The sequence below is a fragment of the Ruditapes philippinarum genome, unplaced genomic scaffold (assembly GCF_026571515.1).
Source record: "Ruditapes philippinarum isolate M1 unplaced genomic scaffold, ASM2657151v2 ctg10209_1_1_1_1, whole genome shotgun sequence".
Taxonomy (NCBI): domain Eukaryota; kingdom Metazoa; phylum Mollusca; class Bivalvia; order Venerida; family Veneridae; genus Ruditapes; species Ruditapes philippinarum.
Window position 1 is genome coordinate 20,675 of NW_026854360.1, and position 21,171 is coordinate 41,845.

General features: G+C 30.6%; 1 protein-coding gene across 1 annotated transcript; it reads right to left on the reverse strand.

Annotated features, from left to right (window-relative positions):
- Positions 1-209: 209 nt before the first annotated feature.
- LOC132739938 (protein FAM91A1-like) lies at positions 210-21,154 on the reverse strand. Its single transcript, XM_060727780.1, has 21 exons — positions 20,962-21,154; positions 18,797-18,881; positions 18,231-18,443; positions 17,852-17,919; positions 16,759-16,875; positions 16,059-16,149; positions 15,146-15,208; positions 14,483-14,589; positions 14,193-14,231; positions 13,736-13,845; positions 13,016-13,146; positions 12,698-12,786; positions 12,217-12,303; positions 10,791-10,990; positions 9,115-9,202; positions 8,129-8,239; positions 7,635-7,748; positions 7,213-7,276; positions 5,924-6,434; positions 5,490-5,559; positions 210-4,824 (listed from the first exon to the last, which is right to left on the reverse strand). Exons 1-21 carry the CDS (start codon positions 21,031-21,033, stop codon positions 4,714-4,716), a joined length of 2,541 nt encoding a protein of 846 aa, XP_060583763.1. The 5' UTR covers positions 21,034-21,154; the 3' UTR covers positions 210-4,713.
- Positions 21,155-21,171: the final 17 nt, after the last annotated feature.

A 21,171-nucleotide genomic window follows, 5' to 3' on the forward strand; every position in this document is an offset into this window, starting at 1 on the left:
TATAATCAATTACATGTATCAACATGGGCCAGAAAAAAATGTAACACTACATATAGTTACTAGACTCTACTTTAAGAAGTTAGTTTCACTTAAATTTTTTGATGTCCAGCTGCCAATGCATTTTTAATGATACTGGTCCAATGTTATATCTATAAATGCTAAAAACAGGTTGACATATGGCCACACAATAAGAAATAATGAAATCCATGTATGTATTTATCAGTTTTTATTAATATTTGAATATATAGTAACAAATAAACAAAATATTTACTACAAAGTTGTTAAATTATCTAAATCCTCTTAGATGGCCATATATGAAGAAAGACAGCTGCAACTGAATATTGTAAATATCAAGTAAAATATACATTTTATATCAGTGATATTTACTCAAGACCTGACATATATTTAGGGATATAAATATAAAATCATCATATCTTAACTTTTTTTCAAAATTAAGGTGTTTTTTCATTTTAATGTATAAAATTTTCATTATTTATTCCAAATATCAAATACCATAACCATTTACTACTAAATGCAAGATATAATTGAAACATTTTTTAACATTTACAACATCTGATTCCAAGGAAGAAATTAATGTAAGTAAAACATCTCTTGGAAAAATAAATAGCTCAATGCAAATGAAATATAACTTATATTACTTCAATGTAGGAACACTCAACAATGACTAGAAGATCTCAGGTGTATTTCAATGTACATGTATTTTATAATGTAAGATTTTGAAACCAAAAACTGCATGCTTAAGCAAGATTCTTCAATTGAAAAAAAAAACAACAAAAAAACAAGATAGTTATTCAATTTACAATGTATTTATATTTTCAGCTATTTTGGCAAGCTTTTCCAACCATCTAGTTATAGGAAGACATTTTTCCAATACTGTCTACACCAAGAATGACACAGTCAAACACTAAAGTTTAAACAGAAACATCCAATCATCAATAACCAAGTTTAAACTGTTTCATTTCATCAAACCCATCTGGTTGACTCAAGTTTATATAACTGTTAACTCTAAGGATTGTGAATTCTAGTCATGAACAAGTTAAAAAGTCTCCTTCATTGACATTCTTATGTTTTATACCAAGATAATTTGGTTACATAAAATATGTCTGACACCATCTGACCTTCTTCACTGTTATAAAATATCATGCATGTTGAGAAGTTGGCAGTTACTGGCAGAACATTATTTCAATGTTGGTACAAAAAACTTTGAACCCTTGTTAGGTACCTGCCTACCAATATATGACTGAAATACTGTTTAACAGGCTTTAAAACATAACAAGACAAACAACACAATCAATAGATAATAAGTTAACCTTAATCAGGGAGAAGTTTATTGCAGCATAAGCAATCTTAATATTATTGTTACTATGACCAAAAACTGAGACCACCACTGTATTAAATTAACATTAAACAGACATATTTTCTATAAATTCAAAAAATCAAATATATCATGTTGTCGAAACACTAACCAATAAATACATGAAAATAAGCAACAATATAAATGTTGAACAAACATTCTTCATATACACACTCATAAAAAAACCCAACAACTTTATTAAAAAGGAGCACACTTCCAGAATCAACAAAATGGAATGTAAAATTCTATAATAAATTTATTAACAATAAAAGCAAAATATTAATGAAACATAAAAGAGTTGTTCCACTAACCAGTATTTGTATTTCTTTTTTATCTATAATTCATCACCTTTAACAAAATTAACAGAGAAAAATAAATTGTTATATATTTTAGGTACTTTATAATTCAATGAAGTATATCATAAGCACCACTGAAATAATTATAAGTCACATTTTAAATAATGGCTGGAAATTAACACAAACTTAACTTTTCAAGGAATAATACACAAATCATTACTGTAAACATTTCTTTTTGTGGTCTTGCATTTAGTCTGACCAAACATTAACGTTTATAACATGGGGATCTTATATTTGTTGCTTGAGCTCAGTTGAAAGGTCAATATCTCACCATATTCATTAAACCATGCTAAACTTAAATGATGAACTTGCTTCCGTTTTGGAACAGGTCATTTAAAAACTAAAATATGTCCAGATGACACTAATGCCCACACTTCATTTGTCCCAGCAGAATATTTAAAGGTCAAGGGCAAAGTTCCTTGAAAGATTCACAACTCTGGCTTAATCCTTTTCAAATTATTGATAAGACAAGGATTTAATAGGTCACTGTGAACTTGACCTTTGACCTTAAAATCGATAAGGGTCATCTTACTGGCCATGGGCAATGTTCCTACCAAGTCTCATAAGCTACAGTTCATAACTTATCATGTAGTTGATTGGAAAAGGATTTTAATTTTTTTTTTTTTGGGGGGTTTTATGTCACATCGACACAGTATAGGTCATATCGCGACGTTCCAGCTTTACTGGTGGAGGAAGACCTCAGGTGCCCTTCCGTGCATTATTTCAGGCACGAACAGGTACCTGAGTAGAACCACCGATGTTTCGTAAGCTAGCTGGATAGCTTCCTCACATGAAAGAATCCAAAGTCCCTGTCGGGATTCGAACCCACAGCGGTGAGGGGCAAGTGGTTTGAAGTAAACGACCTTAACCACTCGGCCACGGACGCCCCTAGGATTTTAATTAGTATCACTATGATCTTTGACCTAAAAATCATTGGAAACATTCAACTGCCCAATGGCAATGTCCCTGCCAAGTTTCATTAAACCTAGCTAAGACTTTATTAAAATATTGATCGGGCAAGAAGACAACAAGATGTATATATGTATCACTCCATTACAGTATGATCCCTACTTTAGACAAGAGGGCCAAGATGGCCCTAGATCGCTCATCTGACCCATCAAACTCATTCGAGCAATTACCTAGACAAGCATCCTGACCAAGTTTCATGACAGTTGAGTCAAAAATGTGATCTCTAGAGTGTTAACAAGGTTTTTCCATATTTGAGCATTGTGACCTAATTTTGACCCCAGATGACCCATATTCGAACTTGACCTAGAAATCATCAAAAAAACTTTCAGACAAATTTCCAGGATATTTCGATCAAAACAGTAGCCACTTGAGTGTGAACAAGATTTTTCTATTTTTAGCTTCTGTGACCTAGTTTGATGATGATTGAGACAAAAATGTGACCGCTAGAGTGTTAATGGACATATGTGGACAGAGAATCAAAGATACTTAAAGCTCACACTAAGCAAGCTCAGGTGTGATTAAAAAAAGGCATTAAAATAAAAGATAGAATCAACCAGCCAACAGTGTAGAGTCTGGTCAGACTTTACAAATGTTCAAATATCTAAAAATATCTTAATTACTTCAGCAATTGCTTGTACTATCACTGACAAATGATTAGAAGATCTAAGCAATTCATTTCATAGTTTACATTTTATTAGTGTGTGTTAATTGGTCCACTTTTTAATAATACTATATAATGATAAAACATCACTCTTTTCAAATTAAAAAAGTTAAAAACTGATTCATTAACATTCTATTTATGGCCGATTTCAAATTATTTTTGTCAATAATATCAATATCAGATCAACAATTTAAATTATGCAGTAAGGATTTTATTACTATGCAAATGAAAAACATTTCTGTAGCAAACCATTTAAATAATTTCACAATAGATATACCATCAAAGTAGTATAAACAGTAAGTATTCCAGTAGAATCCGGAATAAACCAATCACCTCCAGATGGACAGATAGTTTACCTACATAAAACTGTTTCACATGTCCCTTGTGGGGTTTGCACATAAAGCAGATGTAAAAAACTTTATTTCAACAATTTTTATTGTGAACAGTTTGTATTGCTTACAACTGGTATATACACTAACATTTGATTTGTCCTTAACAAAGTAAGTTTAATTATTTTTTTCATTTACATATCTAAAACACGATTTTAAGGAGCAATACATTTTTGTAAGTTTTGAAATGGTAACAAATGTAATAAAATAAGAAAAAATAATGAATTAAAAAAGAATGAAATCAGTACCGTGACAAAAGAAAGTTGATACATCAGAGACAAACACAGACAGTATAACATATAAACAGCTTGTAATGTCAGAGTTAAATGATGTTGATATATTGCACTAGAACAGTTAGCACAGCAACCATAATTTTCCTAACTTTATAAATTAATGACACCTGCACAGGAACTGTTTAAATTCTAATTACACTGTTATAATTTATAAAATTTAAATCATCAATTACGGTAACTCAAGTTTCCTTTCAACTTTGATGTTAAAATAGTCATCGCCAGATAATAAAACAAGCACTGGAACATTATCTTAAGAAGTGTGAACATCAAATAACAGCATCTCCCAGCTGTAAGGGTATTAGTTCAATTAATTTAATTTAATTACGTACTGCATCATTCAGATTAACTATATACTACAGTAATGAAGGACAAACCCTATTTATTTGTAGCTTTCTTTAAAACAAAGATGATTATCAACACTTTAGAGACATAGTCAAATTAATCAGAATATTCATGTCCATTAAATTTTTAGCTAACTTTGACATTTTTCTTAAAATACATGTATGGGATTTTTTCCAATTTAAAATTATCTCAAAAATAATTTGGCATACGTTTATAACACCCATCAGTATCATAAAAAGACTTAAAACTCGTTTTGTATAGAGATCTTAGTTATATGTTAAAACTGTGATAAAGTTAGCTTGTATGTAAAATGCTGATGTCAGCACAATTAACATTCCCACTTGTTGAGAACACCATTGTTAAAGATGAGACACTGGGTGGGGTATGGCACATTCTGATCTCTCTGTGAAGGGTCCAAATCTGGTACATTTAAAATATCCTGAAAACCAAGGTATTATACATTTGTATTGTTACAAGATAACATTCTAGTATAATAACTAACAAAGCAATATAAACATACTTTTAAAATGATAGGGCCTCCTATGTCTTAAAGGCCCATTATGCCTCAGAAATGCTATCATTTTTATTTCTCAAAAACTTTTTATTTTTAACATTATGTCACAGTTCCAACATAATACTCATTTGTCATATACATGAAATGCTCCTTTAGCTCTGTTGGCAATGGATATAATTAGAGTGAATCAGTACAGAAGGCAAAATACTACTTTTTTTACATTTTACTACCTTTACAACACATTTCTGCACATTTAGCATAACTTTTTTCAGTTTTTAAACATCTAACATGCCTCATTTCATTATCAAAATGTTATAAAACATGTTTGTCAATTCTAAAGAATTATAACAGTATGTATTTGTGAGGCATAATGGGCCTTTAAAAGCAGCTTATACAGGTACTAAATTAATAAAGTATGTGCAAATCTGAAAGTTTTACCATATTTCATCAATTTGATCAGAGAAATTTATTGGTCTTACTTTATAATTATTATTTTAAAAAAATACATTATAAAGTATATCTTTAAAGATGTTATTCTACATAATCCTGGATAAATTTAAAATAAATTGTAAATACAATGAATATTTTACCTGGTATTGTGCAATGAAGTTTAACAATCTAAGGGACATTGTCCTGCTGGAATGTAGTAGTTTCTCCAAGCTGAAGTGTAAGTTGTTCATTGGTTATAATATAGTCAGTTTTATTTTAACAATTTTAGAAAGCTTGTTTGGACTGTTTAAAGTAACAACTATTATCATATAATTTGATAATAATCAGTAATATCTAAACATGCAAGTTCAAGAATTTATCAAGTGTTAAACAATAAAGTTAAACACTGTACAACAAACTTGCCCTCCTGTTCTTTTTTTATAAATTCTACTTTTAAAAATTGTATTAAAAATTTTGCAAATAAAAATCATTCACCATTTCCTTTTAACAGGTTAATACATGTACAATATTGTGATTGTGTGTAAATAGAGTTATCAGTTATTTATCCAGAAAAAAAATCTTCTATATTCTATACCTGTTTGAGTTAAATAATCCTTTGGAAACCACTTTATCACATATTTGTTTATTAATGTTTGGTTCAAAAAGAGGAATGCCAAAATAACAGTCCAGTAAACACCATTCATCCTCCACCAAACTCTCTGTCTCCTCTTTGAGATCTAAACTCTGTGGTTTTTCTGTTGGAACATCAGAGTTATCTCCCTTCTGAGTACTCTCCTGTTCCAATGAATCAATTTCTGATGCTAGCATAGCAGCAGACGTCTTATCTTTTAAACCGTTTAAAGGTTCATCTAAAAGGTTGTTCCCACTGTCAGAGGAATGTATACTGCCCGACAAGCTTCCGAATGGATTAGCATTGTTCATATTTAAATTAAATTCTTCTTCCTCCTCATCATGTTTAAATATAGTTCTTGATTCCCGTCCCGTGTTTAACAATGTTATATACCCACATAAATGTTCTAAGTCTAATTCTTTCTTTAATGATTGTATTGCACAGTGATTGTGAAAATGACTTTTTGCGAAACTCCCTGAAACATAAACAAAACCTAGCTGTGTGTATTTCAATCAATATCACTAAAGACATAAAATTTAAACAATGAGAAAGCAATGTGAAAAAGTCTAAGAAATATATATTTATTATGATAATATTAATAAACATGTAACTTCTTCATATTTATATATCATTAGTGCTTAAAATGTGAACCCTTTTTACAAAGATACTTCATAGGACTGGTGGTCTCTTATTAATATGTTCACTTGGAGGTTCTGCAACACAAAATATTATCATATTTCTTCTAAATTAAATTTCATCTTTTTTTTTAGGTGTTTGTTAAAATATATACAATTGCAATTTTATATTTAGAGCAGCAATGGTGAAGAACTATAATACTTCTCATTAATATTTCTGAAGTGTTTTGAATACAAACAAAGTGACTTACTGTAGGTACTTACTATCTATAAAATAACATATAATTGTCAATGTAAGCTAAATTTTACCTTGCTTGTGTTATAGGGTAGTACTTATAATTGTTGTTTTTCAATGTCAAATGCAAAATGGATTCAGTAAATCAACTAAATATTAGCATAAAGGGTCTAAGTTAGCTAATGGCTGGCAAAGCAGCCCTATGTCACTTGGTTTGTAACAGTGAATAAATATGGTGATAAAAATGATGATTTTACTTAAAATTTACATAGATTCCAAATACTTATGTGCTTCTTTATGTGTTTATATACTTTATGTGTTATATAATAATACTCTGAATCTTTAGAGAAAATCAAATATGCTAAACATAAATGTTTTATTACCTGTAGTAGTTTCAAGAGGAAATGGAACATGTACAGTCCTACCCTCTGACTGCCAACCATGTGCCTGAAATACAATAACATACATACAATATACTGTATACCTACATAACAAAAACTTACTATTTCTATAGGAAGCACTTGTTAGTTCTTCATGAATTTGTTTTAAAATAATAAAACTTGTATACTTAATCTCAGAGAAACAATACATAAAATAAATCAAAATAAATACTATCATGAAGGCAGGCAAAATAATTTTTGCATGATCCTGTTTATGCTTACTATAACTTAGTTCTTCATGGAAAAATAAGAAATGAATCTAGCTTTTACTAATAAAAGTGTAATTTAATTTGTATAGCTATTGAAATCATAGACAAGGCTGTTAATTATATTTGTAGGTGTTTTATTTTAGTATTAATATAAACCTGCACAAAGACAGCAGAGTGTGAGAGGGCATCATTTAAGGTCAGTAAAATGTTGCTGGTTGCTATGACACCAGGGTCATGACCCCATGTTGTTACCAGAAGGCGATCATATTCCTGAAAAACAAAATTATAATTTTTTTATGCTTAGGCTTAATATATAACTATGGTTTGTTTGAAGTCAACACTAGCATTTTTAAGATAGGCATTTAAGTATCCATTCCAATTTAAATCTGAATTGAACTTAAAGTAGTAAAGCTAAGACGTGTATAACAAACAGAAGAAGTATTTATTATCATATAATTAAAAGCAAATTGTATCACAAATGTTAAAGGAGCTACAATATTTTATATTATCAAATATGAATTAAATTCTCTGTATATTTCTATAGCTTCCTAGATACAAAGAATAAGAATTAGCAAATTGAATGTTAATTGGCAAAGGTTTCTCTGAAATTTATCTCAATTACAACAGAGACCAGCTTAAGTTTAACCTACCAGAAATATTTTTGGTATCCTTCGTAACTTTTTTCCTTTAACAAGTAACAGTGAGGGTGGACCAAACCCTGTTAGACTGTACATATACAACTTGAACCATACAGAGTTTACCTGTAAAGACCATATACATTAATGGAACCATGATTCAATGACAATATCTTATTTAGGTAGGATTTTATGTCACATGATAAACATGCCGGGTAATTTCCTTATATACATGTATATAAACAGTATAAAAAGTGCACATACATAAAAGAATTTAAATTCAAAGAGTAGAAGGGATAATGGCCCAAAGTCAGAGTCAGAGGTGTCAGCTACTCAACTCAGCGAACTTGGGTTTGTGCCCTGCTTTGGTCACAGTCATTTTTCCTCTTATGACACCAGTACTGGTTAGTTCCAGGTAATTGTCTTATGTATGGTTAAAATGAGCTCAAAGCTTTCTACATAATCAAGCTTCAATAAATAGAGGAAATTAAATGAGTGTAAATTCAATACTGAATTTATTGAACGAGTTGAATAAAGTTATATTATGTGAGCCTCTGGTGAGCATAATATTATTTCATTCAACCAGTTATTGAAATTACACGAGCATAATATTCTATTTATCACCTATCTAAAATAAAGAGTGTTTAAAGTGAAAAAGAAACATTTTTCAATGACGCGCCTATAGTGTAATGCTTACATTTAGCGCATCTTTACACTATGTTTGTACAATGTAAATGACATCACATCAAAATATATGCACAATCGTGCAATGCCGTTTTTACAGAGATGCAAAATCGGGACAAGTATGTGAAAAATAATGTTTCAAATAGTCACACACCAATACTGTCAATCAAAAAGGCTTTAAGTAATGAGAACTGAAGCACTTTACAGTTAAAACAACTTCTACCCATAATTTATTTGACTCACTGTGGTACAGGAAACAACTGCTATGAAATAGTTTAATCAGGATAGGGATCAGTGTTGTTGTTATTTAAATATACCTCTGGTATAGCAGGTCCTATATGTTGTGGGGTACAACTAGATACTGGTTGAATCTCATAACTCAGTGGTGCCATAGACACAAGCAAACTGAAAAACAAACAAGAATGTTGAACGACACATATACCCCCCTTTCTAGCCATTGACTCATATAATTGGTAATTTTATTACAGAAACTTGCCAAAAATGGGTACATGGAAGTGTTCAATTATGGAAAAATCAACAGAAACCATTTTGACATTTAAGGCCCATGTGACATTGACCTTTGACCTAATGACCCCTAAATCAATAGGAGTCATCTACTACTTATGACCAATAACTAAGTGAAATATGAAGACTTTGTGATGAATACTTTTCAAGATAATCAGCGGAAACCCTTTTGATATTTAAGGCCCCTGTGACCTTGACCTTTGACCTAGTGACCCCAAAATCAACAGGGGTCATCTACTAGTTATGGCAAATCACTATGTGAAATATGAAGACTTTGTGATAAATACTTTTCAAGATAATCAGCGGAAACCATTTTGACATTCAAGGCCCCTGTGACCTTGACCTTTGACCTAGTGACCCCAAAATCAATAGGGGTCATCTACTAGTTATGACCAATCACTATGCGAAATATGAAGACTTTGTGATACATACTTTTCAAGATAATCAGCGGAAACCATTTTGACATTTTAAGGTCCCTGTGACCTTTGACCTAGTGACCCCAAAATCAATAGGGGACATCTAGTAGTTATGACCAATCAATGTGTGAAATATGAAGACTTTGTGATACACACTTTTCAAGATAATCAGCGGAAACCATTTTGACATTTAAGGTCCCTGTGACCTTGACCTTTGACCTAGTGACCCCAAAATCAATAGGGGTCATCTACTAGTGATGATCAATCACTATGTGAAATATGAAGACTTTGAGATACATACTTTTCAAGATAATCAGCGGAAACCATTTTGATATTTAAGGTCCCTGTGACCTTGACCTTTGACCTAGTGACCCCAAAATCAATAGGGGTCATCTACTAGTTATGACCAATCACTATGTGAAATATGAAGACTTTGTGAAAAATACTTTTCAAGATAATCAGCGGAAACCATGTGGTCTACCGACTGACAGACCGACAGACAGACCGACATTAGCAAAACAATATACCCCCTCTTCTTCGAAGGGGGGCATAAATATATACCATAAAGTCTTCTGTTATGACTACATAATATTATAATCATCATCTTGAATATCAAATTTATAAGTATATAAATATGTGTAATAATTCAAAACAAGAGCACCGCATGCAGGGTTAATGATTTGAAGTTAAAAAGGGGCATAACTCCAAAAATACTGCTTTCAGAATTATGCCCCTTGTGTTACAACTGCATTTTTCACGATAAGAAATTATTCCAAAATTCATGTTGATATCTTTTTGAAGTTTTTGCATAACAACAACAACCATGACAACGATGACCCCGCAGAAAAGGTCGAGCTAAAAACTATTGCCTAATTAGCACTGGTACTAACCATTTGTAAACAAAGATTTGATCATGTCTCTGTGAAAATAACTATACAGGAAGTAAATATTGTTTATTTCTTTATGAAAGTATTGAAGATATTTAAGCTTTTACAAAGCTACAAAGTTATTAATATAATTTTCAAGTTAAGAAAGTACATATTGTAATTAACCTGTAATTTTTGTTTAGCACCCTGGATCTTGTGGAAGCATCAAGACTAAGTAAACTCTCACATCTTATCAGGTCAACAGCTGACCCAGTTTCATTCTCGGCACACAAGCTCTTGTTATAACGGAGAAATTTAACGGTATCTCTCAATAACAGAGCATGAACAAAATATCTCCTAGCCTCTCCTTCAGCTTCAAAACCAACCTAAGAATACATAGCAGTGCAACAGTTTAGTTAAGAGTGACAAACTATATACACTAATTTTTTTCAGACAATAATCAGTTTTTCAGCAAATATAATAGTAGAGTATTGAATTAATTGGTGCATTTTTAATCCTGTCATCAATTGCATGTTTGTAGTTACGTACTGGAGTATCTTTACCATATCTTTATGAGTTTTTAATTTCAACAAAAACACGATACCATGCTTGGATATGCAAGCACTAAGAAAAATACTGTTTTGTCTTAATTCCTACATTTGTGTATTGACATGCTGTGAATTAGGTCATGAGAAAACAATACAATTCAACAGCATTTGGTTTGTTATTTGTTAAAAACGTCTCATAAATCTATAACATTAAGCCATTTAATTAACCTTTAGCCTTCTGTAAGCAGCCTACACACTTGACCAGTGCATACCATGCAATATTAATAGCAATATGAAATTTGAAATTAAAGAACAGTCCACCTAGTCTTGATCAACCCTGTCCCAAAATATGGTCTGCCCTGTCCAAACATAAGACTAGCCCTGTCACACGGTCTGCCCTGTCTATATAATTCTATCAGATCATGGTCTGAACTGTTTGCTATTCAGTCATTACATATTTTTGAAATTTTCTCTAAAAATGGTGGTTTCCTCCAGATTGAGGTAGGGGTGTAACAATACAGCAAAAACCGTATTGCAATATATTGCCATTTTGCTGAAGCGTATTGCAATATATTGCAATACGTATTGTCGTGTATATGTTTTGATGTAAAGATGGAGTAACATTTATATATTATTATTATATGTATATATTTTTAGTAGAAACTTACTAAAAATGTAAGGAATAAATAGAAAGTAGTGTCACACAATTTGATAAACAAAACTAGTCGCGTGTAACCTTTCACATCTGGGCCGCTTATGTAAATTATGCGGCCGCTTATTGACTTTTAAGTGTACTAGTTGTCGGATACTTTTATCTTACGTTGGCGCCAACAAAATTTGCCAATTAAAGATTTTATGTGAAATTTGTACAAAATTAGAAGGCAATTAATTGAAAATTATGATTTTTATAAAATACCGGTTTTCCAAAAATCGTACCGCGGTTCGAAATTCATTTTTTCATATTGCAATATATCGGTATACCGGTAAACCGTTACACCCTTAGATTGAGGGATGTAAGATATGAGCATGGTAAGAGTTAATAGTGTGAAAGAATTAATCAATACCTTTTCAAGTTCAGACAGAAAGCTGTCTAAAGACTCATCACTCAACTTTCCCACCTCAAACATTGTTACAGCATGACTCTTTAGGCCCTAGAAATATACAACAAAACAAACTTCTGAACAATTATATCAATCTTTAAGTACATGTATATGTTTTCTCAAATAGTTATACCTGAAATTTTGTTAAATTCTATTCTGTTTCATTTTCACCTACTAAATTCAATCTAAGAAAAGCAAGGAATGCTGGTGATTCTATTATTTATGCAGAAAGCTATAAGGTTCTATATGTCCTACTCAAGCTTACTATCTTGACAAACTTTTACATGTGAATTATGAAGAAGCATTGCAATGCACAATTAGCGCCACAAAGACTCTGGATTGCCTGCCTGACAAGCCACGGAAGAAAAGGGAATAATGTTATCTATAATAGAAGTTGAATTTGAAGCTGAACTTATCCTTGGAGAGAAATGACTTAATAACTTACAGGTGATAAATTTCCCATCATGAGAAATGCAGTTAAAGTAGAATCAAACAGAAATGCAATTCTTTTAGTAGCACCAATTGAAACAGTATCTGAAATACAAAATCAAACCATATACTGTCACATCTGTCTATTTCATTACTACATTTTTATTAATGCTGGTTTTGGAGAAGAAAGTCCCAAGTTTGTTCAGCAAAATAACTGTAAAATCTACACATCTTAACATAACCAATAAATGTTTAACAAAATAATATAAGTTACAGGTTAAACAGTTAGTAAAACCCCAACATTAAATGGTGTAAAAATAAGATGTTAAGTTACCCATAGATGATTCTAAGTTGACTAGGTCAGAAACTACAGTAGGTTTAGTTAGAGAGGAAGGGCTGGGTGGGTTCTCATTCACATCTGCCAGGGCATCTCCCCAATCTATAATCAACTGTTCTTGTGTTACTCTGAAATAATGTTTTAAAATAACTAGAAATTTTATTCTGAAGTGATTAAGGCCTGATAAAAATTTAGTAAGTCGAACTTTTAATTATGAACGTTACCTGCAACAGATTCACAATGTTTCATTCATTTAATGTGGGTGATTTTACCAGGTGTCATGGAAAAAGAGTTAAAAGCACATTATGCCTCAGAAACTAAAGAAAATATTTCATTCTTTAGCTTTTGGGAAATAAAAGCATTTCTAGGGCATAATTGGCCTTTACAGTTGCTGTCTTTCACTTATTAGGCATAAAATAATATCACTGTGGGTTTATTTTCTTTACAAATCTTAGGCTATTTATATAGAAATATGACATTCCGACAGTGAAGATATAGCTCACTAGTCAATAATTGTTTATTATGCTTTTTATAGTAGCTGTATATTAGATTCTTTATTGACGAACTTGTTGTCAATAAAAAATTTGCATTAATATAAATTCATTATGCACACTGCTGACAAAAACATACTGGAGAACAAAAAAAGATATGTGGTTCCTTGTCACTTTTGTTTTAAACATGTGGCAAATTCATATACATATATATAAAGTAACTAACTTTTTATTTTGAGGTCGAAAATCTTTCCACGAAGGATGTAACTCCTCCTCGTTAACTTCTGATCCTTTCTTCTTAGCAAATCCAAGTCGACAATACATAGATACTGCCATCTGATATAGATATAACACTTTCATAACCTTCCATAAAAATAACATGTCAGAGCAACCCAAAATGTATAACCTACATGTAATGTAATGTTTATGAAATGTGAAATGTTTTGTTGAAATCCTGTACCTGTTGATAGTTGGAGAAATTAAATTACACTTGAAACAGAGTATAATGTGTGTCACAGATGTGTGTTTAATGCAATAAAAACATGAAACAAAGTTTCATCAATAATTTCAAAGACAATATTTTACTGTATTTAATATATTGAAATTTCAAACTTTGTATTGGTTTTACACCTCAAATATTTAACATTGACATTTAAAGAATATATTTTACAGTACCAACATACCTTCACAAGTTGTAAATCAATCTGTAACACATTAGAGAGCTGAAAAATAACAAATAAAAATAAAATTTCTAAAATATGTCAAGATTTATCTCGTAACTACAAGAAATATCAAAATCAGAAAACATTAGAAATGTGTACCGTATGTATTATTCTGGGATACATTTTGAAAGAAGGAAACTGATAATCTTACTTTTCTGTCTAATTTCATTTGCTTCTAAATCCAAAAACAACAACTGTTTTATTGATGAAATTAGGTTTTTAACAATGAAACCCAAAAAAGTTATTATTACCTCAGCAACAGTAGTATGTTCATCAATAGATACAAATATTTTATACAGTAATGTCTCAAAGTAATCCCCCAATACACGATTCATCACAAAGTTCTCTAGCGGTGGCACTGTAACAAAATCAAATGATACGAAAGGTAAAACTTTAGCTAACTTTAAAAATCAATCCGTTTTATCTTATTAAATTCAACTCTAATTTTTTAGGATCAGTAACATCAGCACTGACAAGATAATTTAACAACCTTCCAGACCTGAGGTACCCCTGTGTACATTATTTCAGACAATGAAAGGTAGTCAAGAACAACCAACTTTCCAAGAGATACTTGACCAGCTGCTGTTTTAAGAACCTACAATTATCAGTGACATGTTACTTGATGTACTCTATCACAATGGTCCTCTCAATATACATAATATGATATATGAACTTTAGATATAATCATTGTCTTGTAAGTAAACAAGGATTTATTTTTCATTGATTATAAATCTAGTAATAAATTTAGAAACAAAATTCATTTGTATGTTCACATTATATCTCTTTTTTATGACACCAAACAACGTCAACAGTTAATAAGAGTGACTATTAGATGTTGATGACAAAAGTTGTGATAATACTGAAAACATTCAGATACCAAATTAAGAAAACTTATATAAGGAATATGGACTTACATATGATAAAGTCATCATCCTGTATAGGAACATCCAAATATACAAGTCCCCGTCTATATAAACCTTTAAATATAAACACATCTTTTCACAGTTTAAGATGATTTTTTTAATTTCTTGAACATAAGGATATACAACTAGTTATCTGGCAGGATGCGAACCCACAGCTGTGAGGGGCAAGTGGTTTGAAATAAACAACCTTAACTACTCTGTTACCCACACCCATAATATCTTATGATGACCTACAAGCTCAACAATGGGAGAAGACCTAAGATGCACCCAGATACATTATTTTAGGCAAATGCAGGCATCTAACTTATCTAAGCAGAACCAAAGACCTGCATTATGATATCTGGATAACTTCTCAAAATTCATTGACTGGATTCAAACCTTTAGTGAGGGGCAAGTGATATAAAGTCCTAGACCTTAACAACTGTGCAACCAAGGTAATACTGGTAATAAATAAGGACATCCATACCTTATTATATACCTAACAACTTGTACACCTTTATAAAACAGGGCTTTTTTCTTCTATAGCATGGATAGTTTAAAGGCCTCTTTCTCTCTGTAAAATTCTTTAAAATCAAGCAGTATTCCTCTAAAAATTCAAAGTCTTTTCTTCTCCTTTTGTAAAAAAAAATGAGTTATTCTTTCCGAAATTAAAGGGAAGGGGCCCAATTCTCTACCTGTGAAAAAAGCCCTCTGAAACAAAATAAAAATATTCAAACTATTTTTACAAAGTACAGTAATAACCCAAAATGATCTTTGAGTCACTCTGGTGATTGTCATTAGATGTGGTAAACTTTTTTCAAGAAATCATTTCAATTTTTTCTTTAAATCAGACTCAAATTTACAGTTACATTTTAATGATATAAAATAAGCTGAGAGAAATACAAGGAGACATTGATGTACATACTGTGTAATAATTTATAGTTGAGCTCTCCAGCTGGTTGGGAACCAAGGTCAATGATCCTATCTATCATATTCTTCTCTGCTGTTGAACATAACTGAAAGAGATGAAACTTATTAATCAGTCTTACTTCACTACAAAACATGTATTGTTTTTATACACTTTCCATCCATATGGTTACTTAGTTGAATGGGTAAAATGCTCTGGAGTATTCAAAATTTCAAATAGATAAAAAAAATACCATAAAAATCTTTATTTTGTGAAATAAAAATGGATTTCAAAATTTTTAAATATTTTTAAATAAATTTTAACATTTTTACTAATGATTTACAGGTAAATTATGCAACAATCGCACAGAAAAACCTTAAATACTTGTATATTGTTAGACATAGCAGGTTATATATTTAACCACTTTCACAATAAGCAAATCCCTTCCAACTGAACTCATAGGCAGGAACTTTTTTATCTTCTTGTTTTATCTTCTTAGAGGTCATAAATATATATAAACCAAAAAGCCTTGACCATTTATTTATAATCCACCAATTAGAGACTTTGACCATTCATAACACATATGCATCAAAATCCATTCTTATTTCATCTTAGATACATGTATATTCTGAAATAAAAACACCTCAGTTCTATACTATAATATCATAATTATTGAAACAATAAGCCACCAATTAGAGAAATTTTATCATCAACTTACTCTGATATCATCCTCTGTTATAAATCCTATATTAGCCATCCACCATGGATCTATAGCCACTGTTTCTACAGGTTTTGTTGGGAGTAAATCTTTTGGAGGCTTCTTTCGAAAAAATTTCTGAAAGTTCAATTTATAAATTTGATACATTTTATAGTTAGAAAATTTTACTAATTCAAAGGCATTTAATCCTTTCAATGAATGGCCTGACTGTTTTATAACAAATAAATGAATAACCTGAAGAATGGAATATAGTACCCGAAACCGGTTGTTAGAATAAATACATAAACCGACCTGGTGTTTTATTGTGTTGTTCTCCCCTCCTTATCTTTTAATTTCACAAATAAATGAAGAATCTTGATGAATTTTATTTACACCAAAATGAAAATATTTACAATTATTTAATTTTACCTATGAAATATGGTGCTATATCAGTCAAATATATTTCATATTTTTTAAAAATAAATATGAAATATAAATATGAAAGTGGGCGGAGTCAAAACTCATATTTCTTTTAAGGGACTTCTTTCGCCATTTTGTTTGAAAAATCTGATAAATACAAACAACTTTTTTGTTGAATTTTATTTTGAAAACTATCTAGAATGATAGAAAATAGTCTAACTAAGAAAATAAATCCGAACACCAATATCTTTAATTCAGTCATTAACGCTGTACAGACGTTTAAAAAGTTGTTTACGTGACGTCACAATCTAGCGCTAAATATCGCGAGCAAAACAAGACGATACTTATATTACTGTGCGCTGTATAATTGCAGTTGCGTAGCAGGCAAGGGGGTTCATAACCATTTTTCTTTGATAATGAAATTAAATAAAAAGGTTATTTTTTCGTTTTTCGTGAAATATGGTATATATTTTCACTCAACATGATAAAATGCCTCATATTTTCACTCCCCGTCCCGGCTCGTGAAAATATGTGGCATTTTATCATATTTCGTGAAAATATATTCCACATTTCACTCAAACGAAAAAATATCCTCTTAGAATTTGATGGTATGGCTATTTTTATAAAGGTGAAATAAACCACAATTTTAAACATATTTATGTAAAAAAGAAAGTACAAAAATTCACAATTTTACCTTAGAGGATCTGCACTGATTCATTAAATCAATGTATTGGTTTCTACCAATCCCCAATAACCTAAGACCTGAAAAATATAAATGATAGCAATATTATTTTTTTTAAAATATACTTACTTACCAAATTTAGACAATGATTCCTCTGGAAGAAAACTGTTTTTGTCTCATTTAAAGGTTTCCAGCCAAAATTATTCTTTTCTCATTTAAATAGAATTTGAGATGCATATATTAAAATAATATCAAACATGTTAAAACTAGTGTATAACATTTCCTTACAAAAAAAACTTTTCTTTGGTATTTTCTGCCACTTCCAAGTGGTGATGTAGGAATATTCATAATCATTAATGGTATTATTTCAGATATAATATTTTATACTTACAATCTGCGGCAGTAAAGTTTGGTAATGAGTCATAGCTTCTCTCCTGTGACATTATGTCTGACATCATGTTGATGTAGTATATAAATGGTGTAACTCTCAGTCCCTTCACAACTACATCAGATAGATGATAGGGATATAGCATCAGATGATCCTGGCTGTATTGTAACAACTCCTCATAGTATCGCCTCTCATTATCCTTCCTTATAGTCTTTACTATAATGTATAAAATTGTACCCTTACAAGTGTATGAACTCTAATTTACAAAGTTCAGACTATCAATGACATGTTATTAAAATATCATTACTAGTAAGCAGTCATAGAGATACAATTTTTCAACTTTTCTAATGATCTTTGTACTTGTTTTCAAAAAAAAAATTACTTTTGAAGAACCTTCAATGTATCTTTTATTCCCCTTACAAAACAGTATACATAGTGATACATGCAGTTAGTTTAAACATTCATATAAATCAATATGGCCTTTTAAATTTTAGTAAATTAAGATTTTTAAGTCACAAATCATAATCAATTCTAAATAATTATCTTTAAAACAAATAAAACAGTCTTACCAAGATTTGTTTTAAATCTCAGTTGATTGTTTACACTAAACTGCACCACTGCCTTTTCATATTCCTTCTGTGAATTTCCTAGTATCTAACATATAAAAAGAAGCTTAACTAACATATAAAAAGAAGCTTAACTGGATAGGAAAAGCAAAAACTAACACATTTCTGATATTATCAAATAAGATAAAATAAAATCATAGTATCTAGGCAAAGAGAAATCACAGGCATTCTAAAAGTCTAAGATGAAAAGCTTAATACTCAAAGTCATTTTCTTTCATAAATGTAAACTGCTGCATTTTAATGAACTTATAATAAACATTCATGTATCTAAATTTTTGGTATAGAAATGTTTTCAATGATAAGCATTTTCACAGAAGTTTTCCAGAGATTGTATTGTAACACAGTTTGTTAATGTTATAAGCAGTTCCAAATCTAAGGCTATCAGAACCAGATATGCCTGTATTTTTTTCTTTAATAAAAGAATTATGGTGGTTTCGTCGAACTACCGGTTCGGCTAACTTAATTTATGAAGAGGTGCGAAAGTGGTTTCGTCTAACTGATGTTATATAGTAATTAAAGGCAAAGTCGACGTGGTTCATATATATAGTGTTTTTATCATCAATATTTTGAATTGATATATTTTGATATCTATTTCTAAATAAAAAATAAAATTTTTATGTTTTTTTTTCACGTATTATTCATCAAATACGGAAAATGAAATTAAAAGGAAATTATTTTTGAAATCATTGACGTTGTATGTTTACTAAATCAACTTTACATATATTCCGACATTATTCATTACAGGATGGCACAGAAGGATCAACACACGAGCAGGGCGTCTACATCGTAAAAGATACGCCCGAATCCATGGAGCCTTATTCGACGCCTGGGACAAGTACGAAGATGATGAGATGACTACTTCCCAACTACTGAGACTGTGCAGCCACATTACCGGAATAGGATGCAACAACATCAACGACGGGATTTATGAGGACGATTTTTAAGTGTTATATATAAAAAGTGATGAATAAAGAATAAAAAAATATTGTTGAATACTACGTAAAAGCCATGGTGTATACTCTGTAAAACTATGCATGCTTATAAAGAGATGAATAAAGAATTAAAAAAATATGCTATTATTATTATTATTACTACAAAATAATGGTATAAATTTTATTCCAATAACAACATTGTTCCTTCTTTTACTATTTGTGAATATAGGTTGACATTAGTAAAAATATATTTTACAGGTTTCACTAAATGTGTATATATTTGTGTAAATTTTATAAATTATTCTTTTTTTCAGGTTTTACTTTCGTATATACGTATATATATTTATTTATGCATATGTAAATATAATAAAAACGTTTAAATCATAGTTATATATCTATTGAGAGGTGAATAAAGAATTAAAACAGATTGTTGTTTATTACATAGAAATCATGATGTATTCTTTTGAATATATATTTCGATGATGTTGTTTGTTCACTGAGATCTTGTGTTATTATTTTAATATGTAAATATCATTATCATACTAAAGAAAAGAATAAATAATATGTTTAAATTTTCAATATCTTGCCTTTAATTGCATGAAAATGTGTGATAAACCACACATTAAGACCCGCGGTAATTGATGTGCCCATTATACAATAGCTATTATTCACTATATAAAATTAAGTTAGCCGAAACCACTACCTGTTTTACTATATAAGATCAGTTAGACGAACCGGTAGTTAGACGAAAGCACTCCCACCCAAAGAAAGAATAGCCTATAGTCTGCTAGTTCTGAAACTGTCAATGGGTGTATTAAAAGCTTGATTATTTCTTGGGTCTGCTAAACTAGATTCTACCCAAGTATTGCTTTAAAAAAAACATTTAACTTTTTGATAGACTGGAAGTGGGGTAAAATGTTATAAATACAGAGTCACAACTGTGAATGTGACATAGCTAACAGTAGATACAATTCATAGAGACCCTGACCCTTGCTCCACCATTATAAACTTTCAACATGAGGCATTTTCCTCATCCATAATAGGATGTTTGGCATCACAGGTCTTTATTATTTCTTTTATTATTATTATTTTTTTATAATTGTCATGTGAATTCAAATCAAGCTTTAAAGCTTCCTTAAGGAAGAAAGTAGGATGTTCCGGTTAAATTTGACCAACCTGTTTGACGTTGGCAGGAAGTTTAGACCATGAATGATTTTGCCTAATGTGGTTTTCAACGTCTGCATTCATTTTGATTTAAATAAAAGCAATTTCAATGTATGTCAGTTGCTTTTTCTAATTGTTTGAGTAAACTTTTGGCCCTCCCCTGCCTTTTTCTGCCATGTTGGATATTTCAGACCGAGGCTGTCAAACTGTACAATGTTAAAA

Bases quoted from the DNA above. Each gene is read 5' to 3' on its own strand.
- LOC132739938 (XM_060727780.1), bottom strand. From the start codon at position 21,033: ATGAATGCAGACGTTGAAAACCACATTAGGCAAAATCATTCATGGTCT. The intron at 18,444-18,796 runs GTAAGACTGTTT...TATACATTATAG, and splicing joins GAGATTTAAAACAAATCTTG to TAAAGACTATAAGGAAGGAT. The intron at 16,150-16,758 runs GTAAGTTGATGA...CATCTCTTTCAG, and splicing joins TAACAGAGGATGATATCAGA to TTATGTTCAACAGCAGAGAA.